This window comes from Nomascus leucogenys, chromosome 11, assembly GCF_006542625.1.
Source record: "Nomascus leucogenys isolate Asia chromosome 11, Asia_NLE_v1, whole genome shotgun sequence".
In the NCBI taxonomy this organism is placed as follows: Eukaryota; Metazoa; Chordata; class Mammalia; order Primates; family Hylobatidae; genus Nomascus; species Nomascus leucogenys.
In genome coordinates this window covers 10620385-10637008 of record NC_044391.1, presented here as the reverse complement: position 1 = coordinate 10637008, position 16624 = coordinate 10620385, and the positions used below count along the sequence as shown (strand labels likewise).

Genomic DNA, 16624 nt, shown 5'->3' with positions numbered 1-16624 from the left:
AATATGCAAGAAAGAGGATTGCAATCCGGGACATACATACAGACCAGGGTGGCCTCTGGCAATGTCCAGGAAAAAAAGTAAAAGGTTGAGGCTTACTGGGAAAGGAGAAGGGTTTACAAGTTGTTTTGAAAGAAAGCTTATGGTGCTGGTGGCAGCTCGCAGGGGCTGGCAAGTTCTGAGTGGCAAGTGTCAGTAGTTGCCAGGTAGGACCTGTCATCCTGGAGGTACAGTTAGGTCTTTACAGTTTTAGATTGGCTTGCAAAACAGTGTGCCAGGCAGGTGTTCCTGTGTAATCAGCTAGCTGTTCTTGTGCCAGTGGCTGTCCTGGTGTGACTCATGTCTTGTGATAGTTCCCGTGATCAGGCAAATCAAGCATGCGAGCCCTCTCTTCATGGCCTTCCCCAGCTCCGCTTGCCAGGGTTTGACACAAGTTACTCTATCTGGAATCTTACAACTTTCGCAGAAGCATGAAGGGAATCTGATGGCTGGCTTCAAATGTGGAGGAGGCTGGGTGCCACTGAATGTGGGTGGTCTTTAGGAGCTGAGAGCAGCCCCTTAAGCTGAGAGTCAGCAAGGGAACCTCAGGCAGGACCCCAGTCCTGTGATTACAGAATGCTGTGTTTGCCCAACAACCTGAAGGAGTTTGGAAGTGGTTCTTCCCCAGGGCTTCCAGATAGGAGCCCAGCCTTTTTAACACCTTCATTTCAACCCATGAGACCATAAGCAGAGGCTAGCTGCACTGTGGCAGCACTTCTGACCCACAGAACCATGAGCTAATGAATAGGTGTTGCTTCCAGCCACAACGTTTGGGGTAATTTGTTGTACAGCTATAGAAAACTGATATAGGCCCTCAGGTCACATCCTCCTTGCCACCTGTTTTCATACTGTCTGTGAGCATGGCCTGAATATGCTAGACCTGTGATCCCTGGAGACCTGGTGGGCTCACTGCCTGTTTTCCCAGCACTCGGCTGGCAGCCACGGCTCGCTGCTCCCCAGGGCCTGTGCTGGTCACCGCCTACACACTGGGGACTTGTTGGCAACTGCCAGTCACCAAGCAGTGGAGTCTCAGTCTGGGAAGTTGTCTTGCCTCTGGTCAGCTGCCCCAGTTGAGATGGCCAGGCTCTGTGTGAAGAGAGAGGCACACTAGGATTGGCACCACCAGGCAGAGTGAAACTGACCATGACAGTGACCTGTCCAGCACCGGGTGCAAAATGCGCCTTCCACCCTGGGTAGCCCACCCCAGGAAAACAGGATGAGGTAGAGCCGGAAGTTTCTCTCTTATTACGTAAACACCTACATAATATCCTTAATTTCGCCTCTTTGCCTACAAAGCCCAAAGTATACCATCCATCCTTTTATAGAAAAAGCTTGCCCTGCCCTGAGTTAGACTGACAGAGGCTGGGAAAAGGTATGCAAGTGTCAGCACGCCAAACTTGCTGCAAAGAACACAATGAAAGTCTCACACTGGAGGTTCCAGTGACGTTTTATGGTGGTTTCAAGTACCTTTGGGCAAGGGGTAGACTAAGTGGAAGTTGGGGATTAGCAGGCATTTGGAGACTCGTGAAAGTCCTCTGGCATCATAAGCATCACTTGACCAACAATTATGTATGGCAGCTGGAAGAGACTTCCTGAAGGCCTGGCAGGACTTCACCATAGAGAAGAGATACCACCACCAGCACACAGTGCCACCACCCAACTGTGTAGGGCCCCCAGCATGAGGACTGGCAGAGCCCAGGTCCGGGAGCAGTCCTGTTCCCAGGAGCCTGTCCTATCTGCTGAATGCTCTGTGCCTATTGGCCCGGTCTAGTCATGTTAGACAATTGGTGATGCCCCAAAGCCCTGCCTCCCAGCTGCTAGGCTTGGTACATGCTTCCTGCTCTGCCCAGAACAGGCTTCCTCCAGTATCTTCCTCCAGAGTCTTCACCTGCTTGATTCTCATCACTCTATGGGTCTTGGCATAAAAGTAACCAATTCCCAGGACTAAGCATACAGCCTTTCCTTTCCCTTGGGGTCCCAAGTCACCTCATTGCAGTTCTCTCATAGTCATATTTTAATTGTAATTACTGCTTTACCTATTTGTCTCCCAGGCAGGCAGGACTGTGTTACTTGGCACAAGAACTGAGTAATATTAGCTATTGAACGCCCAGCACCACCCGGTGCGGTGGCTCATGCCTGTAATCCCAGCACTTTGGGAGGCTGAGGCGAGCATATCAGCTGAGGTCAGGGGTTCGAGGCCAGCCTTACCAGCATGGTGAAACCCCAGCTCTACTAAAAAATAGAAAAATTAGCCAGGCATGGTGGCGCATGCCTGTAGTCCCAGCTACTCAGGAGGCCGAGGCAGGAGAATTGCTTGAACCTGGGAGGTGGAGGTTGCAGTGAGCTGAGATCATGCCACTGCACTCCAGCCTGGGCGACAGAGTGAGACTCTGTCTCAAAAAAAAAAAAAAAAAGAATGCCCAGCACGTAGCCCAACACTGGTGTGTAGAAGCTCTCAGTAAGTACTTACTGGGTGCATGAATGAAGTCTGAAGAGAAGGGAGTCAATACAGAGCACACCTTGAGCCAGATCTAGATGATGGGAGCAAAACACCCATGAGAACAAAGAGAAACTCTGAGCAGTGGAGGATGGTGCCAGCCAGCATGTGCCTGTGAGGGGAGGAGGGGAGGCACCGTGTCTGTTTCATTCAGCTCAATACCCTGGCCTGGCTTACTGCTTCTTGGAGAACACGTGGTGTGTGGTGACTGTGCTGGATGGATGAGTTACGCAAACCAAGCTGTCCTGATTTCCTTGGAGTGTGGAGCACATTTGGGAGCATGTTGGGAAGGGAACCCAGCCTATTTGACCCAGTGTAGCCAAACTTTAGGATTCCTAAAAAGCCAACAAGAGGTATTTAGACTTGAATTTATGGGAGTTTAGAATTGGGAAGACTTGACTAGATGGAATCATATTGACCACACTGGGTCGATTCGTGATACATGGCCAGGGGTGACCTGAACTCTTTCAGGTCTAGAAACATCCCTGGGTAGCTCCATTCAGGCCTGACCCATCTTCAGGGCCCATCAGTGATGATGAATTTTCCAAGTGCTGCAAGTTAAATGAGACCTCTAAGTCTTACTAGACTGATACTTGTCTTTAAGCTGCCACCGTGGTTAATGACTTCTGAGAATGAGGACTGCCTTTGAACTCCTTTCTCTGTTAATATGTCACTATGGAAAGGTGGATAAAGCTCCATTACATTTTTAAAGAACATTTCAATTTTAATAATTCCAATTAACTTATTAAATTATAGATTTATGTTAAAATTTTGTAAAATAAAGAGGACCTCACAACAATGAGATGGCCGGAAAATTCATTAGAATGACATGGCCGAGGTGATATATTGCACGTGAAATAAGCAGTAGGCTGCAGTTATAGTCATGAGCCCTATTAAAACAGAAACTTTTTAATAACATAAAATGGTCACAATTTTATCTCCCTGCTAATTAAAATAGAAGGCAGAGAGCCAACAGATAAGGAGGCTTAGGTCTTTCAAAGGCATCTGAAGGCCCAAGTTCTCATTCTTGCATCTTCTACAAACACACACGCACACACACACGCACGCACACACGCAGCAGTTGACTGAAATTCAGGGAAAATTCTGGGAGGCTGCATGAGCATAGTATGGACAGCCCCAAAGAAAGGCCATGTTACATTTCAGGCTTACGGGCTTGAACCTTGGGAATTAAATTAGGCAATAATGGCTTTCTCCTACATTTGAAGAGCTGGTCACTTTATCAGCGTCTTATGACCTGTTGACCTTGGCCAAGTCACTGCCTCTTGGAATCTCAGTTACTTCATCTGTAAACAAAGGACATCCATTCTTGTCCCTCTCCTAAGGGTGTCTTAGGGGCTCACAGGAGCTCATGAACCGGAAACTTTGTATGAAGTGCCTGCAGGCTGAATCCAGATTCAAGGCGCTCTGCGTTCTGCTTCACATCCTGATGTTCCCCACCCAGATCCCTGCACAGGCTGGCCTTGGCCTTGCTCTCTTGTTCCGACTGTTAGCTGAACTTGGACACCACCCCTCCTTCCCTCCATCTCCTGGTCTAAAATTGTCCTTTCTTTCAAGCTCCCAGACCTAAAAGGGAATGGGTGTAAGAGAGGGGGGAAGCCACACCATGCAACTCCCTGCTGACTTCACAGGTTCTTGCCAAGATGGACTATGAAATCCATCGTTAGTTCCTATGAGCAAACCAGCATTTCACCCAGAAGATTTAGAGTTCAAAAGAAAAACCCAAAAGAAGCTGCCTAAAGGCCAGATTTTGCCCACATTTTTCCAGTAACTTCAAAGCATGTTTCCTTTCAGGCAGAACTCAGACTGAAATTGTATCGTAGGTCACACATGAATCATAGTAATATAATGACCTTCAAGAATGTCTAAATGGAATAGCATGTAGCAGCATATTATATTTTCAATTTTTTTTCCTGATGCATAAACTAATTGAGGTGCCATGCTAAAGCTCTAATATAATGGACTAAATTCTTGCTGAATTACTCTGTATTGCTGTGGGGAGTTCATTTTGCCTTTCAGAACTTATTAACACAGCCAGTAGACCATATTAGCCTGTGTTTTGGTTCAAAAGATTGATAATGTTTAGTAGTTGTCTTTTGAAATGGCATTGGAAATTTAAAGATTGGGCTATGTGTAGATCAGGGACTGGGGCAGGAGCGTTCCAGCTTCAGGCCTAGCTATGGATGGACCACTGGGATACTCTGACCTATCTGAAATGTGATTCTCCAGAGCCTCCTAGGATTGACCTCTTCCTAAGAGGAGTGTGATAGGCAGATACCTCCATCTGACCATAGACTAGCCCTGGAGGAGCTTGATTGTGTTCCACAAGGAAGGTTTCTTCTGATTCCTGACCCTTGTGTGCCCCCTGCCAGTGCTGTGAGATTATTGTTAGTTAACTTGATGGTAAACAGTAGAAAATGACTGTCACCACAGTAAACAGATGGAATCATTCACTCCTAGCCTTGGGAATTGACAGAGACCAAAGGCTCTCCTGAAACTGCCCAGCTTTCCTGAATTTCTCAAACTCTTGAAAATGCTCCATAACAGCAGCTACACAATCTGGAAGAAGTGTCCCCCAAAGGACCCTTGGTTCCAGGAGACTCCAAGTGCTGGTAGCTTGATTAGCTCGTTGGCCGTAAGGTGTCCACCCAGAATATCATGGGAAAAGCTTATGTGTCCTATGCCTTAAGTCAACCAGTTAACCAGTTCCCAAAGAGGGGAAAGATGTTTCTTCAGAAGGGGACTGGGCTGCTGTTTGAGAAGGGAAATGGATACAGGGCAGTCAGAGAATGGCCAGTGCCCACCAAGGCACTGTAAGGGAGATATTGAAGCATTCTCTGAGCTGCCTTGGCTCCCTGTAGAAGAGCGTGAGCCTTGCAGAGAAAGAGGACCTTCCCCGTGTTTGTAAGGAACTTTCAACTTTGAAGAACCAGTGCCTGCTGGTCCCCACGAAAGCACCATCAGGCCTAGGAAAGGCAGTGCATCTGACCCAAGCAGCTAAGATGCCCGGTGTAGACAGACTTGCCCAGTGACAGACCGTGTGGCTCAGCAGAGGGGACCTGACTGAGAAGCAGGGGATGGCGGGCGCTGCGGGTGGCAGCCAGGAGCCTGAGTCTAGGGTGTGTCTCATATCACCACACCCCCTCTCCTTCTGCTCGTGTCTTCTGGCCTCCACTTTAAAAGCTCATAGTCCTGTACAGGATTTTGTGTTTGTTTTGGGGGGATTTTAAACATCATGTGCCAGGGTCACACTTCCTTTGGAACAGACCCATGGGGGTCCATGTCTCCCAGTTACCTGTACCCCCTACTCACTGCCCCGAGCAACAAAATATGCCCAAAACCTGTGGAAGTAAGGCAATTCATGAAATCAAGGTACTCTGTGTCAGCACTGAAATATACCATAAAGATTAGCCATATAAATTTGATTTTCTGAAAGTATTGATAAGAAAACACCTTCGTCAGTATTGGTCCAAGTCACAAAAAGTAAATAACCTAGATAGATATCTGATATATTTCTTATTATTCTTAAATTCTTTTTGCCAGCTTGGTAAACAACCCGTCTCCAACGTTGTTGTGCTGGTTTGGTTTCCTTTTCATTTCCACCTCTTTTGCCTTCCCCTCCATCCCAGCCCTGTTTCTCTTGTCCTCCCCTAGACAGCCCCCTCTGTCTCTCTGTGGCCCCCTTTCTCTCTCGGCCTCTTCTCTTTCCCGTGATCACTCACTGTCAGACAGACCCTTTCCTAGGCCCCCTTTGGCTCCGCCATCCCATCTTATTTCTGGTTTGCAGTCATATTGAAAGAGGATTTGGTTTAATCTGACTTTCCTCCTCCAACTATTCAAGTCAGGGCCATAATGTTGTGCAACCCTAGGAGGTGCTTTTGCTGTTCTCAGTGGCCCTGACACAGGACATTTAACAAAGCAAAGACTCAGATGTGTCACTGTCTACCAGGTGAGCAAGAGCTGCCGGCCTTCTGTGGTCCCTGACGTGGTAGAGATTTAAATACACCTGCTTTTATTTCTTTTTATAATGGAGAAAATGTCGTGTGAAAGTCAGAAACAGATTGGATACTGGATTTCACAAATCTTTTTCCCACTTTGCCCTTCTGACCTGGATAAGTCACTTAAACTCCTAATATCCTTCAGCTTTCGCAATGCTCTTTTATAAAGCTTGCTGACCTGGGGAGATGCAGCTTGACACCTGGACTTATTTTTCACATCCTGGGAGGGCTACGGTGACTTTGGGGTCAACAACAAGGGATAGCTTTGACAGGGGGATTTTAATTTTCTCCCTTCAGCCACAGATGCTGTGGAAAACATTGTGAGCACAGGCAGTAAGAATTACTAATATGAACGTGTGTTGTTAAGTATGTATATTTTAAGTATTTTATATGTATATTTATATATATATATGTACATAAAATAGCAGAGTTCGAGTACATTGGCTAAGCTTAGATTTGAGTGTAAATCTCTACGGGAAACTTCTTTATTGGAAGGATAGTGATAAACTTGACTCATCAGACACCAGTAATATTGGGAAGTAGATTTCATTAGTGAAGAAGAGTTCAGACTAAAGGACCAAAGCGGTGACCAACGCTTATCCCTGTGTTAAAGCCAATCGGTGGTTTTGTTCAGATGTGAAATACTGCACAGTGCTGGTACTGAACAAGCCACAGCTTCGTGCACAGCATGGCTGCATCTCACAGACATGGCATTAAGCCATGGAAGCCATGACACAAAAGAGTATATCCCAAATGATGCCGCTCATATGAAGTTCAAAAACTGGCAATTCGAATCTCTGGTGCTAGAAATCAGAATAGCGGTTGCCCTTGAGGGAAGGTTTGTACTGGAGGAGGGAGTATGAGGAGGGCTGCCTGGGGGCTGGAAGTGTTGTATAATTCATATCTAGATGCTGATGGCATAGATATATTAACTTTGTGAAACTGTATTCAACTGTACACTTGTGGTGTGTGGTTTTCTGTGCATATACTTTAATTCAAAAAAGATAACTAATTAAAATCAGCAAGGTTTCTTCTCAGCACGTTTCCTAAGCTTGGCGGTGTTCCAGGGATGATAGGGGGCTTCAGAGAAGAATGAGACACTGTCTGTGACCTTAAGAACTTTCTAGAATTTTAGTTCTGTCTTGTGTACCCAGCCGTAGCCCCAGTCCCTTGTTTTTTTTTCATTCGCCAGAATTTGTTCAGCCCGTTTTAAGCATGTGGCTCTGGACATGGCCAACAAAGGTCGTGCCTCATCTTAACAGACTTTAGAGCACTTTGAGGTCACTGCAAAGAACACTTCCTAATCAAATCACTTCTTTGCACCAAGGAAGCAGGCTATATAAAGGAGGTGAAAGCTGACTAATTCTCCTTAAGCAGAAATTTGTTTTGTGAAGAAAAAACTCTTCTGTAATGTTTAGAATTAGTCAAATCGGATCACTCTATCTGGAGTTTTTATCTAACTACACTAATGAGTTTATTTAAAGAAAAAGACATTACCTGGCAGTTGTATTGTTCTCTTCTTATGGTGGTGCTCTGGAAAGGAGGGTGTCTCAAATACTTCCTCTTTTCCTTTCATTTATATTTTTAACTTTTACTTCTCTTCTCATTATGCCCTTTAGGCTTTATTGGCCCTTTAAAGGGACCCTACTTTGTGTACTAATTATGACAAATGCTGATACAACATCTGCTCCCAGTTTTAAATTGCCTTCCAGTCTGTCAGAGTTCATCTTGAAGGCAGCTTTGCTGTAAACATCAGCCTGCCCGTAAATGCAGCCTGTGGGAGACCTGAAGCTGGAGCCCACAGGAGCTACCTGAGATGAGGCCTGTGCAGCAAGCCTCGCTCTATCCATGCATTAAACTGTGAAAGAGCAGCGGCTCCACGCACACGTCAGCAAGCTCTGCATCTCCATTGGAAAAGCTCTGCATTTTCCAAATCATCTCACCCTTGATCTTCCCAGAACAATCAGTTGTGCGCATGCATTGCATCGCGAGCATTGGCTGGTTGAATGCAGTCTACGATATATACTGGTGACACTGTTTGATGCAGTTCATGTCTCTTTAAAGTTGATATTCTCAGGGTCCCTTCCCGCAGAAAAGTGAAAGTCAAGTCTCCCTTTGCCCCTCTGATGAAAATAATTACCAAGATTAAGATCTTCATTTTTCAGCAGTTGATTTTGGTAACTTCTTACCTACACCTAATTTCAATTTCAGGATCGTTTCTTGAGAGGGTACCATGAGACCAGTAAGTTAGGGATATGGAACAAGAAAAAACATCTGAGTTGAGAATACTTGCTTTCAAGTCTTCTCTCTAGATTACTAGCTGTGCTCACCTCTCCTGGCAATAGCTTCCTCACTGGGAAATGGGTAATACCAGAAGAAGATGTGATTCCAGGCCAAGTGTAAGGATAACATAAAGTTAGGTGCCTTAGGAAACTTTTGAAGGGGATGCAAATATTTATCTTGATTTAATGGTGGTTTCACACGGGTCAGCACTCACGAAGTTATACATTTAAAGAATGTACAGTTTATCTGGCTGGGCGCAGTGGCTCACGCCTGTAATCCCAATACTTTGGGAGGCCAAGGGGGGTGGATCATTTGAGGTCAGGCGCTTGAGACCAGCCTGGCCAACACGGTGAAACCCCGTCTCTACTAAAAATACAAAAAAATTAGCTGGGCATGGTGGCACATGCCTGTAGTCCCAGCTACTCAGGAGGCTGAGGCAGGAGAATTGCTTGAACCCAGGAGACCGAGGTTGCAGTGAGCTGAGATCGCACCACTGCACTCCAGCCTGGGAGACAGAGCAAGACTCCATCTCAAAAAAAAAAAAAAAAAAAAAAAGTACAATTTATCATGCATCAGTTTTACTTCCATTAAGTGTAAAACATTGGATATTAGAAGATTTTTAGAAACTAAGTTATTTTACAAGTGTTGCTGTTAGTAGTCCTCATTAATATTTTGAAGGAGAATTAACAAATTCTCCTTGAGTAGAATGTCTTCTTTCAGAAGGAAATTTCAGGTTGGCAATTCATAGAGGTAGCTAAATTCTACTTCCTCTTCTCAACTGTGGCATGGTCGACATTTGGGCCAGATAATTCTTTGTCCTGTGCTTTGGCAGATGTTAGCAGCATCCCTGGCCAGCATCCACCAGGTGCACTGCCTGTGCACCCCTATGTGACACTCAAAACTGTCACCAAACACTGCTGAACACCCTATGGGGCAGAACTGCCTCTTGTTGTGAACTACTGCTCCAGGCTTAGGCCATGTTGCTTTGACAAATTTTTTGTTGTTACTCAGAGTCCAGAATTATTATGTTTAATTCCTAAGACTGTGCCAGGGTCGTTTGGGTTTTTTAAGCACACTGAGACAATAATAAAGGTTTGGGTCTAACCCCTTCCCTCCAGCCCATTTTCTGTTATAGAGGAGATTTGCCTGGCCTAAAATATATTAACTATTCTCGTGTGCCCTCTTTTCCTTTAACACATCCCTCCAGCTCCCATGTCTGATTTTATCCTCAGTTCCCAGAGCCTAGTCTCACACATGCTTTGCTTTCTCAGTGCCAAAAACGGCAGATAATATTGCAACAAACACGTGCAGCAGGCGTCTGGAGCAATTAATTGTAGTAAGGATTCCTTTTTGTTGATGATTATAGGACATGCAAAAAGAACTGTAAATATCAGTACTTGGAACTGACCCTCTTGTCCTCAGTATTTCTTTCCCTTTATTTTATAAGAAGGATTCAAAACAGATACTGACTGTGCAATTTTAAAATACCAGTAAGCAGCACATTTAACCTTGTACAGATGGCCGGCCTTTTTTTTTTTTTTTTTTTAATCATCTTTCTATTTAATGAGTAACTGGGAGGGGGGAGGAAATGACTTTTTTAAATAAGAGATTAAGTAGTGACACTGTGGCTGAGAGGCAGATCCTCTGTGCCTGGCACCCTTGACATTTCCCTGGGCATTGTCTGCCGTAGACCTGAGGCAGTGCTGCCCAGAGTCAGTGCTGAGCCAAAGATATTTCTCCTGTGCGTATGTGTCTTGTGACTCCATCTTCTCTGGTTGGTCTGATGATAGGTGGGACAGTGGAGGACATCCCTCACGTGCTGGTTTTAATGACAACGATAGCACTTCCCAGATGGGTGGGAAGTTGTTTCTGGAAACTTTTTCTCTTCTTGACACCATCCAACAGTATCTTGACCGTATTCTGATTGATTGATCGATCGATTGATTGATTGATTGATCGAGACAGAGTCTTGCTTTATCACCCAGGCAGGAGTGCAGTGGCACCATCACAGCTCACTGCAGCCTCTACCTCCTGGGCTCAAGTGATCCTCCTGCCTCAGTGCACCACCCTGTCCAGCTAATTTCTATATTTTTTGTAGACATGGGGTTTCTCCATGTTGCCCGGACTGGTCTCAAACTCCTGAGCTCAAGCGATCCCACCCGCCTTGACCTCCCAGTTGACCATGTTCTTAACTCTTGTCTCTTCCACAGAAATACCTCAGGGACTTTTTCAGTGTGATGCTCCAGTCCGCAACATCTCCCCTCCACATCAACAAAGTGGGACTGACTCTCTCGAAACATACCGTTTGTGAGTTTTCACCATTCTTCAAGAAAGGAGTCTTTGACTACAGCAGCCATGGGACGGGGTAGAGCCAGGGGTGATGGAGGAACCACCATAGCAGTGCCTTCTCGTCGAAGCGGGCTCCGATGCAGGGCAGCTCCCCCATGCGAGGATCCGGGTCTGCCTCCTCCTGCTGAAGGCAGACGTGCAGCAGCGGGCCCGGGCCACCTCACGTTTTCATACCTAGTGCCTGAGTTTGGGGATGGGATGCTCTGCCTGCTGATGTGACCCTGACAGGCAGCCGTTACCGTTCCATTGCGGTTGAACGTGGCCTTTTCCCACAGTGCTTCCTTCTCACTGCGCAGCAAAGTTTGTCCCCTGTGGCAAGATAGATGTGGTTTGGCCATCGTGGGTTCCCTGAGCCAAGCCAGCCTGGGACCTCCCAAAGTGGGTGGCTTACCAGACCACCCTTAAATGACTTTCATCTGGTTTCCTCTTTCACCAAAATATACTCGTATTTTTTATATTTCTTCCATGTGGCTGGCTATATTCCAAGAAAAGCATTTTAAATTATTTCATTGTATTTTTTTCTTTTTTTCCCTCATTTGAATCAGAACTTTTATATAAAACCTAAACACTGATGTTTACACAGAATTTCATATTCTGCAAAAGGGATTTTTGACCCCATCATGACTGTAGTCTTCCATGCTTGACAAATTGGATGTAGACAACATCACTTAAAACTTCTATAAATCCCTACAAATAGGATATTTATTTAACCTTGAATATTCAAGAACATTCTCCCAAATCTAGATGACTACTGTGCATTCTTGAGCTTTCTCTGCTAAGCACAAAATGAACGCAAAGCTAAATGCATATTTTTAAGTATTATTTTGTTTGCATTTTTTGTTACAGAATCTACTGGATCTTTGGCTGGAAAACTAGAATTTATAGCAGTTTATTAATGATACCTTAAATTACTCAGGACTTAATGTAGCATTGCACTTCCGTGTACAGTAAAACTGCTTTGTTTTACTAAAGAGAAAAATGTGAGTGGAAAAAATATGTATGTGGTATATACTCAAATGTATATAATTCTATCTATAGATTTATATATGTACACATTCTGTACAATAGTTCCATCAAAATATGTAATAATTCACACCAAATTTATTAAATGTATTTGCTTTTTCAAAATTTAAATTGAGCTGCTATCAATATTAAATGAAGTTATGGCATCTACCCTGCAGCTCAGCTTATTTTAAGTCTGTGACATGATCATTGATACTAGTCTGTTTAAACATTGATCTAATGTGCTTGGAAATATACATAAGGTATAACTCAGCATTTGTGTTGCAGAAGATGCAGTGATAGTAATGACTGAAGTCATAAATGAATGGTTAACAGAACACGTTTGCATTCCATCTTCTAGAGAATGTCTTCACAAAAAAGTTCTCCAACCTGAAAAATATGCATAAACATGCAATTATCCCTATAAGGAGGAAAACTAGTATTGCACTAATTAAATATCATAGTTTAGTGTGAAAACAAATGAGGACATTTTTGCTGCAGAAGGACCTGCTTTTGTCTGCAGTTGTGATTGCAGGCATAGGTTTAGGAGCGATTACTACCAGAGAATTTCAAACTAGAGATGAAGGGATAAGAGCTGGGTAGATAATAATTAACCATAGGTCATTTATTTAAGAGGAGTCTTAAGCCCTAAAGATGGTCCCTCATTTGCTGAGTAAACTAAGTGGTTTCTCTTCAGACTAACCAGATAATCTATCTCTTGGCCTTTGAGGCCGGTATTGGAGACTAGGCTCCTGGTAAGCATTTTGTTAAAATCACACAGAAGGTTTGGCAAGAATAAATAGACATGTGTCTGCAAGAAGCGCAGGAATCAGAAAATCCTTCTATTCTAATCCTCACCTTAAGTAATTACAGGTGAGTTTGGAGTTTGAGTACTACTAGCAAGCTCTGGCCAAGGCCGGCCATAACATAGGAGTCGTTTTGCCTCTCTAGGCCTCAGTCGCCCCATCTGAAAATGAAGCTGTGGTACTGGATGGTCTCTTGAGTTTCATTCCAGCCCATGGTTACAGCAGAGGAATAAACCATGTCATTCGGACTCATTACAGTCCCTCATATGTGAACGTGAAGTACATACTTCCAATCTGATTTAAAGGCAGCTGATTCTGAATAAAACATGAGGGAAAGTTGAAAAGCAAGTGAAAAGTCACATCTAAACAACAGAATTCTTTTCTGGAGTGAAGATAAGACAGATGACAGAGTTAGGGTAACAAATGAAAACTCCATTGATTTGAACTAATTTAAAAGAGTAACAGAAAATTAGCAAATGGATATTTTATTACTTTCAAGTCATCAAATAACAAAGTAACGCCAAGCTGACCACTTTAGGCAATTCAAATTGAAGTGCCATGAACATAAATACTTTTGCAGTCAGTTGGACAAATCTAAGGAACTTAAACAGAATTTTTTATTTAAGTAGTTTTGACATTCACTCCTAGGTCTTGCTTGCATGATAAACATGAGCACCAAATTTGTTTATATCACTGGTATTGTAACCTTCCGCCCAGTTCCCACTCAGACCTTGCTATTGCTGAATTAGAAAGATTCACATTTAGCCTTGTGATTAATTTTGGCATATGAATAGGGAGTAACCAAGTCATGCTAGCTTCCCCAATGACTGACATCTAGAAGATTCTGTGACTCATAATGGGGGATGCTTTGAAGATACACAAACAGGGTATCCCACCCCAGAGCCGATTCTATTCACAATTTTATGCAGAAAGAGCTAGTTCTGCTCAATTTGGTCCCTGATCTACTCAGAGCTGTAGACAGCATATGTGTCCAAGTCTAGGCAGAAGCAGCCAAACGCTTTCACGGCTAGAGCATATATCATGGACTCAGAGGTGGAGGCACCCTTGGGGAGCAGCTGTGGTGCAGGGTCACGTTGGTGTTCTGGATTCAACTTTTAAAGACAAGATGTTTTTTTTTCTGGACACATCTCCTGCAGCACACAACCACGAGACCCCATTTCCTCAGGTGCGCAGTCAGGGATGGGGAGCCACGTGCTAAAGGGATGTGGCTCCTTACTGATACTCTGAGCCTGCCACAGGCTTGCCTTGTGCCCTCAAAGAGAATGTGCATAGCGATTCAGGCCTGACATGCTTCAAACAGTAGCATTAGGTTTTCAAGTACACTGTCATTTATAAATGCCTAAAATGTTGCCTTAATTAAAATGTTGCCTTGAGGTGTCATCAGTTGACAGTTGAACGTCTCTGTCGCAGGAGACCTTTCTCTTTCCGTAATCTGACACACCTATAGGAGTGATTCAGATCCGACTTTATCAGAAAGGTCTTTTTTTTTTCGTGTTAAATAAAAGAAGGGGAGTAGAAAAGTTAGGCAAAATAAATCCATGGCAAAATTAACTAGGGGCTGGAAGGGACAAGGACAGTGAGATGGCAAAATTAACTGCTTTAGTTTTACTTAGCTTATCATGACAGGTGATTTAGGTTTTGGGAAAACTAATTAAAGACCATTAATCTACAGAGACTCATTCGTGCAAATTAAACCTTGTGTATTCCTCCTTTTTCACATGCAAGATGACCTGGCTATTGACTTTCTTGTTTTTTTTTGGTTGGTTTGTTTGTTTTTTGGTTTTTGTTTTTTTTTCTGTTGAAACAGCTTTTACTGATGACAGTTCATTAGATAGGAAATGATTCTGTGGTACACAATTTTGAACTTTGCACATAGGGAATTATTTCCAAATTGACAAAAGTTGCCCATTGTTACAAATTTCTGAAGCATCCTATTTCAAATTGATCCTGCAGTGGTACCTTTGAGTTAGAGGGGTGATGTTAGTGTTGACCAGGATGTTACCTTGAGAATGATTATTTGGGATCCAGTAGAACCCTGTTAAACTTTAAAATGGTAGAAGGAACAAAAAGGCAGTTGACTGAACTGAAGGGGTCGAAAGATATGAGTTCATCCTTGTTACCTGCAAATAGCACATGCGCACACTTACCATCCAAGAACTCTGGGCACTAGGCTGTGGCACATCTCCCAAGGTTACCCCATGCCTTTCTAGAAAGCTGTCTCCTGTGTGACTCTTGCAAAATTGACTAAATGCAAAACATCCTTTCTTTGACTATCCTCATTTGAAATATACTCTTGTATTTGAAAATGAAATAATGAAGTTTTTTCCTAAGGATTACCTCTCCAAACACTGGGAATTTGAAGTTCATTGACTTGGTTTTCCCCTTCTCCATTGCTGAAAAGGCAGATTCTTCCCCATTCAGAGAGAGACAAATGGATATGTCTGCAAAAAGATGCACAAGCCATCTTTCGCTAAGCATCAAAGATGGGGAAGTACACTGGGTACAAAATGGGAAATGCATAAAGGAAAATGCAGAAAGCCCCAGAAGATTAAAATATAGGAAATGGTTTGGTAACATCAAGACATATCACCAGAAAGAGGGAAGCCTCTCTCCAGAAATTAAATCCTGTGGGGAAAATGTGAAAAATATAATTAAACATCACTGCTTGAAAGCAGAATTCTTTTCCTCAAAGTGTCCAGAATTCTTATGCACAATTAACATTTGCAGAAGTGTTTGTGTCTTTCCAGTAGCACTTACAGTTGTGCCTGAGAGCATCTCACTGGAGAACAGCCTCGGGGTTTGCTATTCCTGTGACTCCAGCGTTCCTTCCCACTCTTGCAGAAGGAAGGAAGGAGGGCGGGCTGCAACTGCTCTGTCAAAGCTGCCAGGACTATCTCCAGAGAAAAGAATCACAGAGAACAATAAGAAATACCAGTTTGTGGTAATTAAGGGTTTTTAAAAAGTTGCACTTTGGTTGATTTCTAAGCTCTGTTAGCTTTTCTCCTAAAAACAAGCTAGAAGCCATGAGAAAGGAGTGGGGTGGCCTGCCATCACAAATGACTTTTTGGTGTGGTGTTTGAAGTTTGATTTCAATGAATGTAATACGAAGAGTTGACCCACAGTGGGTGCAAGCCTTCAGCTGCAGAGTGATTAAAATACTGGCTGCTTATCCCTTACAAGTGAATGGGAAAGGCCATGTTTACATTTATGAAGGGTTTTCAGTGCCTTCTCCTAGAGCAACAGTCTCTCAGCACACCTATGTGTAGTTGTTTGTTTTTAGTAAAGGATTTCTGGTCAAGGAGTGCAGCATTCCCTTCAGGGTTTGGGACCTGGAGTATTCCTTCAGACTTCTTATCCAAAGAGCTTGGACGAGTTGGGCATTGGAAGAGTTGCCTGTGTGTGCAGCTCTGCCCAGAAGACACTGGTGCCAGCCAGGATCTTCTACCGCACACCTCAAGCCTGCTCCCCAGCATGGGTCCTCATCTCATGAGCATACACTGTGTGCCATTCTTCCCTGCCTGCCATCCCCATGGGCCCTCTCTCACTCTGTACCCCTTGGGGGCTGGGGGCTGGGAGTTGGAAGGGACAAAGACAGTGAGATGACCAAGCTATTT

General features: G+C 44.0%; 1 protein-coding gene across 3 annotated transcripts in view; it reads left to right on the top strand.

Annotated features, from left to right (window-relative positions):
* The window catches only part of KIF16B (kinesin family member 16B), a 299853-nt gene extending 287499 nt beyond the window's left edge, over positions 1–12354 (top strand). For all 3 annotated transcript variants that reach the window (XM_003252139.3, XM_003252138.3, XM_012510215.2), the window contains one exon: positions 11043–12354. In XM_003252139.3, the coding sequence (XP_003252187.1) occupies positions 11043–11201 (159 nt within the window). In that variant the 3' untranslated portion in view covers positions 11202–12354. The remainder of the gene's footprint in view (positions 1–11042) is intronic.
* Positions 12355–16624: the final 4270 nt, after the last annotated feature.